Below are 21,465 nucleotides of genomic sequence, written 5' to 3'. Positions count from 1 at the left end.
CTTCCCATGCATCTCACTCAAAGTTACAAAGCCACCTTAGACATTAAAAATCTGAGATTGGTGAACATAGAAGAATAAAGCCACATCCTCCAGTTTTTTATCGTTCTTCAGTGAACACATACCAGGTATGTTTTAGATTATGTTTTTTATTTTTCTGGGGTGTTAAATCCTATTTTTTGAAAGTAAACTCTGTATCGTTCTTTAGTTTTTTATCATTCTGTATTGTGTTTACAGAAAGTAAACTCTGTGACAATGTTGGAGATAAATCCTATTTCAATAGTTTCAAGTACGTTGGAAATAAAGTTTTGAAAAGGTTTACAGATTGGTAATGAGAACGTTGGAGATAAGTTTTAGGTTAGTAATTTTTTCTTTGTTTTTTGCTTTTCATCTTATAGTAAGTTTGAGAGATAAGTTTCATTTTTCTTTGTTTTTGGTTTTTCTTTTGAAATGCATTGTTTTTCCATTTTAGGGTGGTTTTTCTTCTTCCTTGGATTCTGAAATGCGACTTCAGTAACTCTTCTCCATTTCAGGTTGGTTTTCAAGCGCGCTTTCCACCAAGAAACACTTTGTTCAAGTCGGTTCTCGCCTTTGAAAGCTTAATGTAAAATACATTAGTGATATCTATTATGTTATAAATAGCATAAAATTACAAGCTATAAATGATTTAATTAGAAGTATTTACAATTGCATTATTATTCTTAATTTTTAATAATTAACATTATTTTAAAAAGTACAGTATTAATTAATTAATATTATTAATTACAGTATTTAATTAGAAGTATTTATAAATGCATTATTTCACTTTTTTTACCAAATCCCGTGCATCGCACGGGTCTGTGCTAGTATATATATATGGCATGGTGGTCCACGTCAGAGGGCCTCTCCTTGCTCCAAAACCCCCATGCTGCTCTCACTTTAATTCTCTCTCCCTCCCCCATCCCACCACTCACATTATACTCAATAACCCTCTTTCCTCTATGTTTATCCCTTTGGATATTCCCTCCCACAAATATTCCTAAAATCTCTTTCTACCAACATTTAATCTTATCTAGCCAAGTGGCACCATTATCCTCCACTTTCTCTTAAATTACCTGATTATCTCTAATTCCTATTTATATCCTAAATTATCTCTAATTTAGAAGAGATTTTCTCTCTTAAATTATCTCTAGTTCCTATTCATCATCTTTCACACTTTTCATCTATATCTATCTAAAGAAAGTTTGAATTAAAAAATTAAGAATTATTTAAATATTATAATAAAAATTATGTAGGAAGAATATAAATTATAATTTTACGGATGATTCAATTTAAATATTATTCATATAATAAAAAATAAAACTAAACAATATTATTTAAATATTTTAATAACAAAATATTAAAAATAACTAAATAATCATATAACAAAATATTTAATATTATGTAGTAACTTTAAAATAAATATAATTTAAATATATACATATTATTTAAATATTTAAATAACTGAAATTTTTAAATATCAAAATATTTAACATAACTAAATTTTAAATAGTTAAAATAACAAAATTATGTAATAAATTTTAAAAATTTGATTAAAAGTAGAAAAATAATTATAATAAATTTCATAATGGCCAACTAAATTGACCTGGTCGGGTTAGGGAGTTGATCACCCAAAAACGACCAACCATTAGTGAAAATCAACCAACTTGGGTTATATCGGTTTGGTTTAGTCGGTCAGTTCAAAAGATTTAAACTTAAAAAAAATAAATTTAAATTTTAAAAATTATAGTGATATCATTAAAAATAAATAAATAAATTTAAATTTACAATATAAAATATTTTGACTAAGAAATATGGGAATTTCCCACTTTCCCATATTAAAATATATATATATGGTCAAACTGAAATTGACCTAACTTAGTTGAGCTGGGAAATTTCTGAACTGAAGCCAACTAGAAATATTAGAAAACTGACTAACTTGGGTCAAGTTGGGTCGGATTGATTAGTTTGGTCGGTTTCATCGGTTTGATGAAAAACCCTAGATGAAATTAATTATTGTTATTCTTGTATTGTAAAAAATTATTAAAAATAGTATATAAAAATATATAATTATTAAATATTTAAAAAGTTAAAATATAAAACAATTGTATGCTCTTTATGTATTTCTACTATTTCGCTTTCACTTAGCAAAACCTGTGAATCATACCGGTCCCCGCTAATAATAATATATTTATAGGTGAACTTGAACTTCAAAGTCTCGTTCAACTCAATTTTTTTTTTCTGATAGAATAGGAAAAAGAACAAAAGGGATTACAAAGCACAAGGGGTAGCACATCCCCATAAATCCAAACAATTTAAAATTGATAAGCTCTAGGCAACAAATTTAAGCAAATTGAAGAACTATGGGCCTAATTTGCTAACCAATCTGTGGCTTTGTTGGCTTCTCTGACAACATGATGATAATCTAGATCTCCATCGGATCTTGACCTCATCCTTCTGCATTCTTCAATGATCGACTTCAATCTCCACAGGCGCTTGATTCTTCTGTTGAGGCAATTGGTGACAAGCTTGGAATCTCCATCTATGAAAACACGCTTATTGTTGAAATTTCTAGCTAAATTATGGGCTTCCCATGCAGTCCAAACTTCAGCTAGACTAATGGTGGTTATGCTAATGCTATAGGCTTTTAAATCGAGAATCTTTCCCAAATGGTCATTTTCAATACACCCAATAGTACAACACTTATCATTCACACACGATGCATCAAATTTTATTTTAATGGCATTTAAGCAATGGATCTATTAAAGAATATCAACCTATTCAAGGACCTCACCTAATAGGTTAAGCTTTTAAGTTGAATGGTTCTTTGAGATGGTATCAGAGCCACTTTTGACCAAGTGGTCTAGTGTTCGATCCTCATTACACAAGGTATAGATGGACTTGTGCTTGTTCACACTTCAAGTCCAATGGGCTTTTATGTGAGGGGGCGTATTACATAATATCAACCTATTCAAGGACCTCACCTAATAACTTAAGTTTTTAGGTTGAATGGCGCTTTGAGAGGATCAACCATCTTATTGGTAACCATGTTCTCTCTTCTTATTCTTTCAAATAAGCAAGGTTTTACTTCTCTAAATGAATTCAGGGCTGGCGGTAAGTTTTTATTATTAAAAGTCTTCTCATTTTGGTATCATGATCGGACAAAAACCTCCAGGCCTCCTAAATTGAGATGTTAAAGCAATTAGTTAAATTGAATGTGTTCTAAGTACTAACCACACTTGTTTAGTATGACTTCCTAAATTGAGATGTTAAAGTAATTAGTTAAATTGAATGTGTTCTAAGTTACTAACCACACTTGTTTAGTATGACTGCATTTGACAAAAATATGATTAACATCCTCTTCCTAAATAACAAACTCCCAACAAAAAGTCTTTTTATTGTGTAGGGGAAATTGATGGTTTGTGCAGCTTATGTGGGGAAGAGGAGGAGAGGGGACGAGATATAAAATATTATTGATTTTGTTGAGGAAAGATTGGATGTTTGGGCTTTTTTTTTTCTTGGTTTTTAACATGACACTTATCCCAATTGGTTCTTTATGTCTTTTTAACTAAGGCTGCATTTGTTTGTGATACAAAGCAACTGGAGTATTTATGTACCCCGATTCGCCTTTGTAAGCATTTGTTTGAAACGTAAAAATGTAATGATTATCAGAGTAAAATTGCATTTTTTGATATTTTTATATTTTAAAAAGAGAGTATTAGTGTACCTATTTTTTGGATATAAATTTGTATTCATTTGATAATTAACTTTTTAATCAAAGTTGAGGCATTGGAGCATAAGCTAGTTGGAGAAATTAATGATGAGCTCACACTTTTATACCGAATTTGCGTTTATGAACCAAAAAATGGGTAAATATGTAATGTACATATTTACAATTGCATTGCAACCAAACGCAGCCTAAAGAACATTGACTACAATTACACTTTTACCCCGTCACACCATGACAACGTCTGGAGTACATTACATAAATAAATCTTGAAAAATAGCCACGAATATTATTATTATTATTTAATTATGGAAGAAAAAGCCAAAATTATCCCGATTTTCTTGAAGATCAAGGCTGAAGATTCAAATCAAGCCTCGAGGTCGAGGCAAGGAGGCATGGCATGGGCCGTCGAAATGTCATGTCCCGTCCTATTCCTAATTCCCCCTATTTTTAAGTATCAGATAACAGAGACAAGAGACTCTCTCACGAGTCATGAGTTTGACCATTTGACCACCCCTCATTATTAATTATTAATTATTTTGGGCTCCTTTCCTAATTTCCTCTTTATTTATTATCGCTAACAACATCTCTGATGACTTATTAAAAACATATAATAATCTTCAGCTCCATTAATTCCAGCAGTAATTGCAGAATTAACCCTTCTACCACTACACCTATCCATCCAACCAAAGCAGAAAAGTAGAAACACTTTTTTTTGAGCAGGAGGAATAGAAGAAGGGAAAAGACTCTTCACTCTCCAGCTTTTGAGTTTTGAGCATCCCACTACAAACAAAAGAGTCCTAAAGTCACCTATCCCCCCTCCCACCTCCCAAACCTATCAAATCCAACGGCTCCAGCGCCTTCACTTATCACTCACTCACCCTTCGATTCGATTCTTTCCGGAAAAAGCCAAACTTCGCTTCAACTTCCCAAACGATTATCGAGGCCCATGAACCCATTATTTTATTCCACTTTTTTTACCGACGTGACAAACGAAACGATTCGGTTCCAAAACGAGCACGCTCTCGTTCCCTATTTACATGAACGTCCTAACGTGTTCGTGGTTCATTGGAGAGAAAACCGACACGTAGGGGTACCAGATGGTAGTGCGCTCGTTGGATCACCACTCTTTATATAACTAATACTCCATCTTCATCTTTTATTCTCTGTTCTCATCGGTATCAACATAAAAAAAACAAACAAGGAATCGTGGAAGGGAGCGAGAGGGAGAGGGGGAGCGGAAGAATGGGGAGGGAGAGAAGGGGGGAGTGAGTGGGGAAGTTTCACTCTCTGGTCTCTACCCGGTTTTTTCTTGCTTTCGTTAGTGTTCTTGGGGTTAGGGTTTCGCATCTGGTCTGTTTCTACTTTCTAGAGTATTAGGGTTTTGGGTTTTTGTTCAAGTTTCCGCCCATACGTCAATAGATTGATCGATCCATGGCTCAGGGGAGTGCGAGAACGACTGGAGTTGTGAAATGGTTCAGCGGGACCAAGGGCTTTGGATTCATTACCCCGGACGATGGTGGCGAAGATCTCTTCGTCCACCAGTCATCTATTAAGTCTGAGGGTTATAGGAGCCTTGCTGAGGGAGAAAAGGTTGAATTCGTGATTGATACCGCCGAAGATGGGAGGACAAAAGCTGTGGATGTGACTGGCCCCGATGGATCTTACGTTCAAGGAAGCAGGAGAGATGGTTACGGTGGTGGTGGTAGAGGTGGACGCGGTGGTGGGTACGGCTTTGGAAGTGGTTACGGCGGTGGTTATGGTGGTGGAGGGTATGGTTTTAACGGTGGTGGTGGCAGAGGCGGAAGAGGTGGTAGTGGAAGGAATGGTGGTGGTGGTGGTGGTGCAGCTTGTTACAACTGTGGTGAGACTGGGCACTTTTCGAGGGAGTGTTATCAGGCAAGTGGAGGCGGCAATGGTGGAAGAAGGTATGGTGGAGGCGGATTTGGTGGTGGGAACTGCTACAATTGTGGGGAGGAAGGCCATTTCGCCAGAGATTGCCCTAGTGGTTCGAGAAACTGACTGAACGAAGTAGTGAATATGCTCTGCCTTTTTTGTGGCTTTTCGTTCCTTATCTTCTGCATATTGGTGGTGCTTTTTTAGTTTTTAGTTTTTTTTTGGGTCTTTCAAAGGCTTCTCTCAGGTTTCGTCTAAAGCGATGATACTACAGTAATTTGATGGGGTTTCCTGGTATCTTTTCACTCTTTTTTTTCTTGTACTTTGAAACCTTTTGATGAGAGCTGATGACTAGGGTTGGTATTGTTGGGCTCTCTCCATCCATTGGTGGCATATATATCATGTAGCGTTTGCTTGGATTAATGGAATAGGTTTATTTTCTTGGTATTAATTTGATGATCGTTTGTTTTCTTCTTAATATGTTTTATTTGTTCATTTCATCACCAACATTGGCTGGATTAACAGGTTCTGTGTTCTTTTGATTTTTTTTTTCATTGAATAATATTATGTGTTTTGGTTTTTTCTCTTAATAGCAATCGACAATGCAGGAGGTGGAAGAAACATGAGATGGAGGCTCTTTTTATTCATTTTTTGTTGGGAGTTTTACAACATGATCCTGTTAGCCTTTTATTTTCTTATAATCTGTAATATAAAACGTTCTGCAATAGTAGGAAAAGCTGAAAGTAAAAGGGGGAATCATGAAGTTTTCGTTTCCAACTACCTTGGTCATGAAAAGGACTTGAATGCTTTATTTTTCTTTTTCTGAGTGACCGGTTGAGGGGGTGTGGAGTTGGAAACAATGGTGTCTGCCCGCCTGGCCTGGATGTACAGTAGAGAGAGGTGGTTTAACGCTATTGTCTACTTATCTTTCCTCTGGATAAAAGACGAAGTAGTACTGTCTGCCTGCCTGGCTGCATCTTTGCGCTAAACTCCAAATATATTCTGATTTGTGATACACTGATACTCTTGTCTGTTACTTCTGAATTCTAACTGCAAGGTGGAATAACAGCATTTCTTTGTGTTTTGATTTTAAAAGACCCATAAGCTGATGACGAAGGTTTGCTTAGTAATTCATAATATGAGCTTGATTTTCTCGGATTCTTTGTTTGTGTGGCTCTTATGCTTGTGAAAATGGTGGCCTTGGAAAACAAATGTCTGCTAGGTGCAGACTGTGGAAGCTCTCATGGCTCGGACTCTTGTCTCCTTTATTTACTGGAGAAAGGCTCTATTCTTTTATTCAGTAGTTGGGATTTGGGAAGAGAGTTTTCTTCCTTCCCAACCAGCAAGTTATGACTTGTGGAAATGTCACTCCAGTTCTGCCGCCCTAGTGATTTTCTTACTGCCTTTCAGTCATCAAGTTGCAGTCTCTTTCCGCTGTGCAAATCATGATTATAGGCGAACGGATGTAAATCCAAGTTGCATATAAAAATTATTATCTGGTTCTGGTTTGCAAACAGAGGCTTCTATCAAATTTCTACTAAACTGAGTGAGTGGTACGGATGCGTGCATTGTCATTGTGTTTTGGGTTGATGAATATAAATTTGAGAAAATATGTTGTTACATATGAATGTATTTCAATGATAAATCAAATTTGATTTTAGAGTAAATAGCAATTTGTAATAATCACATAAATTTGTATTGATAAACCCAACATTACAGTCAACATAACACCCGCTGAGTTATCATGTTGGAAATTGTAATAGTCAGATAGAGATCTCGCCCAAGGACTTGCCATCTAAGAGATGATTCAAACCAAAGACTACATTATGTAATGTTCAGCAATGGCAATTCCATGGTAGCTGGGGAAAGGCAACGGGAGTTAAAGCCAGCCAGCCAGCCTGGGTTTAACTATTATAGCAGTATTGGGCCTAAATTTTGTGGGCCAATCTATCAAGGTCCAGCTAACTAGAGGGGAGAAAGTAATTACAGACTCCATTTCAAAATTATTTTCTATTTGATAGATCAGGAACGAAATAGACAGAAAATAAAACAATTAACACAAGCATAGAAGAAACAAATGAATCGAAATTTGCTTCCCTCAAGGCATGAAAATATGAGATGGCAAGCTCAGAACATCTACAGACATGATGAGATTCATTGGTGAAGTTGCATATGTTCCATGGAGCCACCATACGATTACGAAGTCAGTCACTGATAATATACTGAGAAAATTTGGCCATTATGAGGTGGGCTTCAAGAGCAGCCCATGCTTCAGCCAAATTTATCGAACACACTCTTAGTTTAAAGCAATACAAACTTCATTTACTCATTTTTTTTAAAGTTTTTTTAGTCTCCATTCTCCATTTCTTTTGCAACAGGGCATAGTGCAGTAAAAGACATGGTTGGGTTGGGCCTACTTCAACAACCATTCTTGAAGAAACAGTCTGACATGGATGAGATTCCACCATGTCGTTTTGCTAGTTGCATACACCTTATTTGGCTGCATGATGACATATTCTTTCTGCTGTTAATGGTGAACATCGGAGTATCATCATTTCATTCAAAAATGTTTCTAAAACAAACACAGGGATAATGTGTATGTGATAGCGTAGCTTACAAGTCTTCTCTTGGGTAAAGTAGTCACTATCATTCACCGTCCGATGCAGTGGCTGTGGTTCTTTAATTTTAACAACATTAATGGCGATTTATGCATCTCTTTTACTTCACTTGATCCAACGACATAAATAGCCAATTAAATTGTATTGTTGCAGAGCAATGCATGAATTCAATAGTTTTAAAATTAAAAAAACCTCCCCTCAAGAAAAGATTCTGACAATCATAAAAGCCTCCCCTCCCCTGATGCAATTACTTCCCTTTCATTATTGGTTCAATAAATTCATTAAGAAAAACATTAACGGAGTTTTGAAATTACAAAATTGCCTTTACTACATCTTTCAACATAATTCAAACTACTAGATTTTCCCTTTTAAATCAAATTCATTCAATCATCATAATGAATGTACAAAATGAAATTACCTCACTTTCCAATCTGAATTAAAAGTGTTTTTCCTTCTGGGGGTATATTAGTAAATCTCCAGAGTAGAGTAAAATGGGTGTTTCCAAAAAATTAATGCATTAAGACTATTTTTGGGCTGGTAGGATTTTTCAAAAGGATTTTATGATTGCCAAAATCTCGTGGGAGATTTCTATATTACCCTTCACAAAATTATAGCCTGTATGGCTGGCTGGCCGTATGCAACACAACCCAGTAGCCTATTTTTGTCTTTGTCTTTGCCCAGGCAATAAATCTAGAAATTTATGATGTTGGATTCAATTGGAACCTATTGAGTACTCTCCCTTGAGTATGTTGGGCTGTTTAATTAGGAATACATTGTTGGTGGGACCTGTCGTTACTCCTTACCCTGAAAGATGCAATGAATTCATTCTTCGATTTTGTGAAGAGGTCCAGAGAGAGAGGACGTTAGACAGACAGCTGGACTCTCAGTTTCTTCTTTCTTATTGGGTTGCCCGCATTCTATCATCCTCTCTCTATAGCCGTTTGACAAGTAGCCACTTGGACCAGGTGATTTTCATTAGTGGATCCTAGTCCTAGCTAATATTTGGAGTTTGGACTAGACCTTTCCTCTAAGCTGCTAAGCTGCTTAGATGCAATGGGTGATCCTGTCGGTCCTGGCCTAAGACTTTTATCTATCAAATACTAAATATTAAATATATATAATATGATAAAATTTATTTTATACATTGTAACATAAAATATTATATAATATGTATTATAGGTGTCATATAAGTTTTATATTATAAGATATGAATATAATATAAAATAACGTGATGGCCGGGCCAGAAGATACTTCTTTTCAAATTTTCCTCCGGCATTTCAGTGCTCATACCATTCCAACCTTGCAATGAGAATATTTTTCCATGAAATAAAGTATATAATTATAATAGGGAGATATTTTCAATAGAAGGTTGTAAAGGCTGCTCTAATGGGTTTTGCCCTGACGGAAGCTGAACTCTGAGCATCTGCATGAATCCGAATGTCTAAATACTCTTAAAATTTTGTTTATATTTTAAATTTTAAAATATTATTGTATAATTACAATATTAATACCATTACATATATTGAACTAATTTCAAATTTTATGTTATCTTGGTCATTAAGATGTTAGCTTAAGTGCTAAGGAGGCAACTACCTAGCAGCGTAGTCCTCATAGGCTCTATGAGCTTGATGATCTCTACTAGATTGAACTAAGCTTGGACGCATGATTCACAAAATCACTTTTAGGCTGTTTTGATGCAAATTGTTCATAGTCTGCTCTTTGCTCACAGATTTCACCAAATCACTGTCGGACTCCACTATTCCTATAAATTATTTGAATTATTATTGTTGAACTCCTCTGTGCTAGCAAGTTTAACAACAATACTCATACTTTGACGATTTCACCTCAACGTTCTTTACATCTTCCTTCCTTTGCGTAGGAGCTCTTAAGTCTAATGTTTTGAAAAATGACCGGGAATTGGACCCGTTTCGGCCATTAGTTTTTAGGTCGGTGATTCTTTTGTCTGATTTGAATGAATGATCCATTCTAATAAAAAAATTAAAATAAAAAGGCTAAAGACTGTTGAATGGATTGATGGTTCGACCACCCAAATTAATAAATTATTAATTGATTCAACTAAGGATTAAGTTTAGAATAAACCAGAACCGGTTACCTGGACTATGGCCAAATAGCGGTTTGAAAACCACGCTTAAGACTCTTATTTCCCAAAATATTCAACAACTTCATTACCGGAATCATTATTCTGAAACATCTTCTTTCGAGTCCGATTGCACCTTCAGGGAAATCTCATTACTGGCCTTCTTTGATTCCGTAGATTTCATCAAACCATTCTTCATCTCCTCTTCTCCTGCAAAATTCACTAGGTCATTGTTGGGCTACTCTTTTCCAATTTATGACATGCGATGACGCACCTCTTGATGCATTTGATCAAACTGAGGTATGTACATGCACAATTTAATTTGTAATTATATCTTCGTTAACCCCAATAAGGGCAAAAGTTCTGGAATCTAAAAGTTCACGATTTCATATTGGCGAAGCAAAAGTGAGGGGATAAATGTCACCTTATTGTGTTTGTGAAATTCTTCTGACCCGCTTTATAACCTGTTCCAAATCAAGTTGGGAAAAACTCAAAGACAAAATTTCATATGACTCAGTTTGGAAGGAGTGTAAATATAAATGTATAGAGTATAAAATCTTATATTTTGCATTATTTTGTATGCTTTTGCACTGTATATATTTGTATTTGTACTCTTTCCAAATTAAGCCTAATGGTTTGGAGTAGCAGTGTAGTGCTTGGGCAGTCATATTCAATATATGGACTCTACCTGAATAAGATATATTGTTTGGGAGTTCTCTTTTATGTAATCTTTGACTTATTTAAAAGGAAGTAGAGTTTTGAGAGATTGGATATATTGGGGTTTAGGATATCTAAAAGCGGGGACCTGTGTGATGCACGGAAAAATCCATTAATTCAGTATTTTATTTCTATTTAAAAAAAACAATAATCCAGTAACATATCAGTAATTATTCATTAATTATATAAAACATTTTTCAAAATACAGTAATTTTCTGAAATCACACTAAATTATACTAAAATTTTTCAAAATTCCAATAACCAATTTATTTTAATATTTTCAATAGCAATAAAAATATTAATATAAAATAATTGAAAATACTAATCACTGAAATATTAAAATTATTGAAATTTATAATTTAAAATACAAATAATATAAAAGTAATGATTAGTTTATTCAAATATCAATAAATTATTTCTTGAAAATGTTTGTAATTTTCATAAATATCAATAATCAGCAATTTATTAGTAATTATTCATTAATTATACAAAAATGTTTAAAATTTAGTAATTTTCCAAAATTAAACAAATTTATACTAACTTTTGAAACTTCAAATAATTCAATTTGTTCTGATATTTTCAGTAATATTAAAAATATTAATATGAAATAATTAAAATATTAATTACTGAAAGTTATAATTACTGCATTACTGAAAATATTAAAAGTAACTAAAACTTAAAAATATTAAAATACAATAACAATAATAATAATAATAATAATAATAATAATAATAATAATAATAATAATAATAATAATAATAATAATAATAATAATAATAATAATAATAATTGCTGAAACATTAAATCAAATAAGTAAAAATAAAAATAAATAACTAAAAATATTATAATTATTTAATTAGTGTAAATTAATTTTATCAAATAATTAAAAATAATATTCAATATTCAAGAATTATTTGAAATTGTAATAAATCATTTTTGGGTAGTGTTTATGATTTTCATAATTTACAGTTAGTAAATGATTATTAATGATTAATTTATATAAACACGAATGAAACCGATGTGTCAAGTAATTTACTAATAAATTAAATATCATTAATTATCTTCAGAAATTAATAGTAGTGATTGATTATTAATAGCTTGATTTGATAAGTATTGATTATTTATTAATAATGTAAATTATAATTTATTAATGTGACTGGTTTGCACAGGTTTTAAATATCGTTAATTATTTTGAGAAATTAACAGTAATAATTGGTTATTAATAGTTATTAGTTAGAAGACAAAACCGGACTTATTATTAATAGTTATGCTAGTTTGGACAAGTTCAAAAGGACAAAATTGGACTAGTTTGTTATTAAAATGGTTTATTTATATGGTTATAGGTCGGATTTGAGTTGGACTATCTAGAATCTGATGCAAAATAATTGTCTTCATAACCCGAATGAAGCCAATAGTGTCATTCGACATAGTGGTGAAATATAGAAACTGGGGGTGAGATATTCACCTTCATTTCGATACCTTAAACTCCTAAATGGTGTTTGACGAAGTCACCGACAATAATGAACACCGAAAACAGCCCGTACAAATTGGAAATGGTGTGAAATACATACCTGTGTTTGAGATTGAAGAAAGGAACAATGATTGAGAGTTTGATCGTTCTTACGCCTCCCTATGAATACCAAGAGTTGGATTGCCCAAAAATGGCTGACAACTAAATTCTTGACGTTCCAACAACTTCCAAATTAACTTCGTTTTTCTCTCTGAAAAAAAAACGATTGCTTGTTTTGGCATGTTCAAGTATGAATACGGTTAGCAAAATAGGGAGCACTAATAGAAGTAAATGAATATCAGACAACTAATAGCATACCTTTAAAAAGTTTGCTTGATCCAGTGCTCACGGTACCATAAACAAAGCAAAACTACCATTGGAATAGAATGAATAGCAAAAAACAACCACAACAGTCTCACCCCTGTTTTGGTGTGGTCAAGTATGAATCTATGGTTAGCAAAATAAAGGATGGAGCATTGACAGAAAGAAAGTGATGTCAAAGAACCAATAATACCTTTTTTATCTAGTTCTCAAACTGTTCCAAAAACTTCTACTGGAATGGAAGAAAATAGAGCAAAACCACTGGGATTGGATTCTCAAGCTGTTGCATCGTCTTTGTTTACATGGGATTCTCAAACTTCAAGCTTTTCTGAACGTGAAGAATAAGGGTTGGCAGTAGTTTATGATTGGGTTGTAGAAAAAATATAACCCAAAAAAAATCTGAGTATAAAAAATGACCTAGAATCATGCTTCATTTAAAGTCGAATGGAGAGAGTTCGTTAAGCTAGGAAAATCTCCTGAAACGTGAACTACATGCTTACTTAGATGGAATTACGTAGAATTAAAAATAAAAAAAAATTATAAAAACCACGAGTATAACACGTGGTTTCTCACTATCTCCCATTGCAACCATTCCAACTAGTGTCTCTTCTATCCAAACTATTGGATTTTAGTCTCATAAGAGATGCGCGCGTGTGTGCGGCGCTTTAGAGGTGAACTTTGCTCGCAACCACGTGGCTCGTGATGGGCGGCTTTGGTTTTGGTGCGCTGCTGACCGTTGATCACCGTTGATGAGATCAACAGTCACGATTCGATCGGGTGTGATCAAGAGGCACAATTCAAAGTTAACAGTCACTAATTGTTAACTACTTCTTAAACAGTCACAATGTTTGAAATTGTGAGTGTTCAAGGTGCATTCTCTAAACCAGCACCTACCTTTACTTCATATCACTTCACACATTATTTAAGGAGCATGAATCAGACTCCAAAACACAAAATTTCGAAATTCATTCTCTCTCTTTCTCTCTCAGTCCAGTTTTCTACAGTCTCACAGAAGGTTTCTTTGGAGACTCTTCAACTTTGCTGGTTGCAGATTCTCGCCCAAGGCTCTATTGTATTCTGGGAACGAATTTGCCTATAACCCAATAGCAAACTCAATGAAACTGAGTGGGGGCAAATAACGTTCTAAAGACAGTGTCTTCAGACGCGCCTCAGAGCTTCTCCTCCAAAGTTACAGTGACCTCATTTTCTCCAACACAAACTTAAGATGAGAGTAATAATGCTACTTGAACCATCATAGTCATAGCCCTCTCCAATTTCATGAGTTTAATGTCTGTCAAACTCAATAAACACAACTATCTTCTTTGAAGTGCCCAAGTAATTCTAGCACTCAAAGGCAATCGGTTGCTTGGATATATATGTAGATTAGAACTTAGAAGGATCATTTGATCAACAAACCTTGAATCTCAACTTCACTACATGGATTGAACAAGATCAACTCATCTTGACTTGGATCCTCGTTTCTTTTATTGAACCCATATTGGCCCAAATTGTTGGTTGTACAACATCGAAACAAGTGTGGGGTTGTCTCAATTGGCTGTTTTATTCCTTTAATAAATCTAAAATTCATGATCTGAAGCTAAAGTTTGCCCTTGTTCGAAAGAGATTAAATCATAGTAGTTTGGATTTGAAGCTAAAGTTTTCCTTCTGAGATAACTATACTAACAAGAGGTTTAAGTTGATAAACACCTTTTGTATGCATAATTGTGTCATAGTAGTTTGGATTGAGAGAGAACTATGTAATTGATCAATCAATGTGGGGGATTGCTAGATTTTAATATCATAAGAGATTAAATCCAATGGGTTTGATTGGTCAATTACATGAGAAATTGCATCTGCACACTTGATTGAAAAATCACTTTTTCTCTTACAAAACCTAGTTTTGAACTTGTCCCACATTGGAAAATTATAAGTTTTGTTTTTAGTATTTCAATAGGAGCTGATTTACACTCCTTAGAATTAGTAGAGGAGAGTATGGGGATTCGATACCGCGCAACGCGCGCGCATGCGTGTGTGCGCGTGTTTGCGGCACTTTAGAGGTGCACTTTGCTCGTACCCACGTGGCTCGCGATGGACGGATTTGGTTTTGGTGCGTTGCTGACCATTGATCACCGTTGATGAGATCAACGGTCACGATTCGATCGGGTGTGATCAAGAGGCACAATTCAAAGTTAACAGTCACTAATTGTTAACTACTTTTTAAACAGTCACAATGTTTGAAATTGTGACTATTCAAGGTGCCTTCTCTAAACTAGCACCTACATTTTCTTCATACCTCTTCACAAATTATTTAAGGAGCATGAATCAGACTCCAAAACACAAAATTTCGAAATTCACTCTCTCTCTTTCTCTCTCAGTCCAGTCTTCTACAGTCTCACAGAAGGTTTCTTTGGAGACTCTTCAACTTTGCTGGTTGCAGATTCTCGCCCAAGGCTCTATTGTATTATGTGAACAAATTTGCCTATAACCCAACAACAAACTTAATGAAACTGAGTGGGGGCAAATAACGTTCTAAAGACAGTATCTTCAGATGCGCCTCAGAGCTTCTCCTCCAAAGTTATAGTGACCTCATTTTCTCCAACACAAACTTAAGATGAGAGTAATAATGCTATTTGAACCATCACAGTCATAGCCCTCTCCAATTTCATGAGTTGAATGTCTGTCAAACTCAATAAACATAACTATCTTCTTTGAAGTGCCAAAGTAATTCTAGCACTCAAAGGCAACCGGTTGCTTGGGTATATATGTAGATTAGAACTTAGAAGCATCATTTGATCAACAAACCTTGAATCTCGACTTCACTGCTTGGATTGAACAAGATCAACTCATCCTGACTTGGATCCTCATTTCTTTTATTGAACCCATATTGGCCCAAATTGTTGGTTGTACAACATCGAAACAAGTGTGGGGTTGTCTCAATTGGCTGTTTTATTCCTTTAATAAATCTAAAATTCATTATCTGAAGCTGAAATTTGCCCTTGTTCGAAAGGGTGATCTATCTATTATTACATACAAAAAGTGAAGTCTTTACCTGATGCTCTTGCTACATCGAGCCATATTGTTTCAAACTCTAATTTGAACTATTACGATTCTTGGAAGTTTGCCATCTGAGTATAACACTCTTGTTATTTCTATCACTACTCATTTACATGAACTTTACATTTCTTGATACTCAAAGCTTATTCTTACTTTTGAAAAGAAACTTGCTCATCACTCACTTATTGTGATTCCCCATCACAACATCATTATTTATCCAAACCTCCTCATTTCCCTCCCTCTAATGGTGGTAAAAAAAACCACCTACAAATGGTAATCACAAAACTAACATGAAGGATTTTACTGTGATTTGTCAGATTTGTGGGTATAATGAACATACAACGGCCACTTGTAGAAATTACATAGAACTTCTTGGGGTCAAGAGACCTTCCCAGAATCCTTAAGATCTGAAACCAATGACTTTGCCTCTGGGGCTTCGAACCATCTAACCTCAGATCTCTGTAATCTTTCTAATCACGAGTCCTATTTTGGTTCTAATGGAATTACTGTTGGTAATGGTTCTCAACTTTCTATTTCACACATTGGTTCTACTACTTTTCACATTGCTCATGGTTGAAAACATTTTTGCGGGTATCTACTATACTATTAAGGGGGCATTCTTTTTCTGGATCTGGATTTTGAGAGAGGGAAAAATTGGCAATGGGATTTTGATTATCATTGACTAAGAATCACATGTCTTTTTTTCAGATTTATGTGGGGACCAGGAAAAATTTATTTTCCTGGGTTTCACTTACCCTCATAGGTGGATAAATAACTTTCCCACATAAGGGGAAAGTTATTAACACATAAATAGAACAAAAATGCTCCTTTTAATAATGGATTTTTATGGCTAAAATGGCCATTGCCTTATTTACATGGGAAATAAAAGAATATGGGTATAAAGGTGTAAATCGGGCCGCGCCGCCCACGGCCCAGCACAGCTCGACACGACGGTCCACAGGCTGTGCCAGGCCTGGCACGATCGTGCGGGCCGTGTTGGGCCTGGGATTTTAGGTCCATAGACCAGGCCAGCACGGCCCAACACGGCCCATGGCCTGGTCTGACATGGCCCATATATATTATTTATATATATATTATATTTATATAATATTATATAAATTATAATTATATAATAATATATTAATAAAATAAATATATATTTTTTAATTTTATTATACTGGTTTATTTAATTATTGTATATATAATCAATTGTATACATCAAAATTCATATAAAATTAAAATTTTAAGTTTTTTGTCAATTTTTTTTAAATAAATAACTTTGGCCCAATGCACAGTCCGACCTGGCCCAAGGCTCGGCCCACGGGCCAGCTCGGCCCGTAGTATGGCATGAGTTTGCACAGGCCTGAGTTGTGGGCCGTGCCGGGCCGACCCCCCAAGTTATCCCAAGGGTGAACGGCATGGCCCGATTTACACCTATATATAAATAAATACACTTACCCGAATAAGTTTTTCCTGAAAAACACTTTACCCAGATAAATAGTTGACCGAAAAAGGAACAGGTCCTAAAACTCTTCTCTCTATGAGCTAATTTTGCGAGGACCACAATGCCATATTTATATTTGTTTCTCTTGGATTTCATGTCAAGGATTGAGAGACGAGGAAGCTTCTCTATCAAGGACCAATTGAAAATGGGCTCTATAAAGTGTCCACTATTCTTAGCTCTCATCTAGTACTTGTTCAACATTTATTGATGAGTGAACTACAGAACTAGCAAGAACAATTGGCACCAAAGATCGGAGCACTCAAATTCTAGAATAACATCTCATATTATTTGTTTGTAGATTTGCTTTACTAGTTTCTTTTACTACTTTTCATTTTTTTACTGCTTCACCAAGGGGAAAGAGATGTTTTTGCCTTTCAAGGCTGGTTCTTATGTTGCTAGTAAACCTCGAGTTAGTTTTCATTGTTGTTTGGGGTCCGGCCCCTATTCCTACAATTGATGGTTATCGCTACTATGTCTCATTTATTGATGCTTACAGTCGCTTCATTTGGATTTATCCTATACATAGTAAATATGAAACTCCCACAATTTTTTTTTTTTAAATTTTAAAAATCATGTTGAGAACTTACTAGACTGCAAGATTAAATCCTTAATTACAATTAGATGAAAGCTCAAAATTCAAGCCTCTGAAATCTCTTTTTCAATCATCTAGGATTCTTCATAGACGTTCATATGTTCGGATATGAACATTAGCAGGATGACTCTTCTGAACGTTGGTTGAGGTGGGGTTAAAAATGATGGCCCATGCTTCAATTTCTCAATTGTATTGGTATGATATATTTCATGCAGTTTGTATTGGTTCAAATTCTGAAGCAAAAAAAAAAAAAAGAAAGTTTGTATTGGTTCAAATTATTTGGTATTGATCCTGACTACACTTTGAGTTTTTAGCTATGCATGTTTTCCACATTTACAATCTTATAAAACGTTCAGAGTTGGAATTCTGTGTTGATGAGTGTGTCTTCATTGGTTATAGGGTCATGCCCCCAATCAAGTTTAGGCACGAGACAACATGTAAGATTTTACTTGTTCACAATCAAATCATAAACTAAATGTAAAATCACGTAAACTCTAACAACTTGAGTTTCATTAAATGTCTAAGGTTTAGTGAAAACTCTTGTCTACACAAAAAAAATACAAAATAAATCTAAAATATAACTAATAAAGTTTACTATAAGTTTTAACAAAAAGAAAATTTGTACTAGCGTGCTCTCTCTCTCAAGTAATCCCAAACAGTAGCTATTATGCTTTAGCATGTGAAAAGGAAGAGAAGTAAAAATAATGAGTATGACCCTTAGTAAGTAACATTTCATTTCCTAGTTGGATCGAGTATGCAGAAGAAAATAATATTACTAATATTAATAAAGAATTCATAAAATCCCCATATTATTCACACGATAAGTCTCAAACCAGTTAATCTGTCTTGGAGAAGAGAAACACATGTCGTGGACCCATGTTGATATATTCAAATTCAAATTCAGAGCCACAACAATTTTCACAAGAGTAGGCTACAACCACTTTCACCCCAGTGATAAGGGACCACATATATGCCCTGTGGTGAGGTTACAAATTCAAAATGGATTAGTCCCAAGATGCCACCGTATTCATCCCTAATGGCAGGCAAGGTTCAAAGTATCGATACATATCGGCCGATATATATCATGCCGATGGCTTTCCAATACGCCCCTCCAAGGGTTGTATTAGGTCAGACACTGGTTCAGAGGGTAGTCGGGCCTTAAACCAACCCCTTTGAACCGGTTTTGAAAAAATATAAAACCTAAATAAAGTATCAATACAGGCCGACCGACGTATCGGCCTGTGTCGATACTTTGAACCTTGATGGTAGGGTCCAAAGTGTAGTCATATATTAAACTATGACCACTTTAACCCCAGTAATAAAGGACCACATATATGCCCTGTGGCAAGGGCCAAATTCAAAATGGACTAGTCCAAGATACCATTGTATTCATTCCCAATGGCAGGGTCCAAAGCATAGTCTTATATTATTAGAATATAACAGATACATCAATCCACACATGAGTCTCACAAAGGAATTTATCGTAGAAACAACAACATAGTTAGCTAAACCAAGAATAACAACTTAAAAAAAGGTCATTGTTTCTTTTAAGGAATAACAATGTGTCAAATATCGGTGATTCACAATTGTCAAAAAAAAAAAAAAAAACACCATCTAGATTCCGAATTCCTAATATTCACATGCTTGGATCACAATTCAAATAAACAAAAGCAAATATATAACCAAGAACTTATTTGTTAATTTACTTGATAGTGACAAAAGAATAAAAAAAAACATATATAACTGGAAGATGAAAAGTCACTTACACAACACGTTCAGTCCAAAGTACCAATACAAGTGAGTCACGATATATCCAAAAGCCTACAAATCAACAAATAATTGTCACCACCAATTTCAAAACTTATATTAATAAATTTGTCGTGTCAAAATTGTAAATTTATTGTAGTACTCTACCTAAATCTCTGGTAGTTTACTAACTTAGGTTTTGAGACCAAGATTTCCAAATTTGCTGTGTTCAAGGATCCAAATCTTAAGACTCATAACTTCCGGTTCAAAAGTCCGTTTAGCAAGTATATATCGTCATGAAGGTCTCACAGCCCATTAAAATTTAAACATTACTCCCATCTAAAGAGATCACCAGACGACCCCTTTCTGGTAGCCTAAAAACGGCTAATTGCTAGAATTTTCTTAGATTCCCAGATTTTAGCAAATTTAGGATTCTAACTTTAAAAATTCATAACTTTTAGTACAAAAATCCAAACAAGGAGATCTAGGTACCATTTTGAAGATCTCATCGAAAACTGCAATTTAGAACCAAAATTTAATAAAAGACATCACTAGAATGCCTATTTTCGGCAGCCTAAAATCGGCTAATGTCCATTGTGTTTCAATCCAGAATTTAACCTAGCTTTCCATCTACAAATAAAAAAGACACAAGGTTGAATTCATTAGGTTCCTAATGTCAAGAAGTCTCTATTAAAACTATTTTTTATTGTTGAAGATTGTTTGGGAAATGATCATCCACCAAAATTTCTAATTTTATAAGTTTAATATACAAGAAAACAAAAAACGAAAATCCAATGGAGAAAAATACTTACCTAAAAAGTGGTTTGATGCCAAAAATCACTAAGATAAATCCCCAACTTGATTCTCCAATGATGGATTGTCTTCACCTTCTTGAAAAAAAAAAGAGGAAAGAGTTCTTGCATTAGCTAAAAGGATTAGGTTTTCTTTTCTAAACACATTTTTCCTTTTTGTTAAGAAGTCCCCCCTTAAAAACAAATTCCAAACAGCCCCCCTCCTACAACACCTAGTCTCCCTCCACTACCATATTACCAAAAGTTCTTATTGATAATTTTCTATTTTAAAATGGATCATGGAATCTACAACTGGTGGAAACTATTTTACTCTCTAGTGGAAACTATTAAGTGTGTTCAATTTATAGCAGATCTAGGTACCATTTTGAAGATCCCCCAACTGTCAAATAATGGTTTACAAAATTGAACACACTTAATAGTTTCAGATTTTCTATTTTAAAGTGGATCATGGAATCTACAAGCTCTCCAACAACACTTTATAGCAGAGTCAATTAACCACATAATTGAAATTAGTGTAAAAGGAACAACTCAGGTAGATATACAGTCAAATCAGCCTACATATCCTTTTCACAAGCCTCCCCCGTTTTCAAATCAATTATTTGATTGGAAGCTATTATGGAAGCTAGAATTCCATAAAAATTCCAAGTTTTCATGTGGATAGTAATATATGGAGGTATCAAAACAAAAGAAAAGTGCAAGGCCTGACTCCAAGATTAAGACATGCTATGTGCTATATGTTTACAAGAAAATGAATCATTTCATCATTTATTTTTTCAGTGCCCTCTAGCTGGAACAATCTGGTGCCTTACTCAAATAGGAGTAAACCCAGAACACACTAGAGACAAACCATTTCAT

The 21,465-nt window shown here is 34.4% G+C and overlaps 1 protein-coding gene across 1 annotated transcript; it reads left to right on the top strand.

The window, feature by feature from the left end:
- The first annotated feature begins 4,915 nt into the window (after positions 1 to 4,915).
- Positions 4,916 to 6,089, top strand: LOC104605545 (glycine-rich protein 2-like). Its single transcript, XM_010270354.3, has one exon. The coding sequence runs from the start codon at positions 5,177 to 5,179 to the stop codon at positions 5,762 to 5,764; it is 588 nt and encodes a 195-aa protein (XP_010268656.1). The 5' UTR covers positions 4,916 to 5,176; the 3' UTR covers positions 5,765 to 6,089.
- Positions 6,090 to 21,465: the final 15,376 nt, after the last annotated feature.

This window comes from Nelumbo nucifera, chromosome 1, assembly GCF_055504915.1.
Source record: "Nelumbo nucifera cultivar China Antique chromosome 1, China Antique-T2T, whole genome shotgun sequence".
NCBI classification, from domain to species: Eukaryota; Viridiplantae; Streptophyta; class Magnoliopsida; order Proteales; family Nelumbonaceae; genus Nelumbo; species Nelumbo nucifera.
This window is presented reverse-complemented; position numbering and strand designations above follow the sequence as displayed.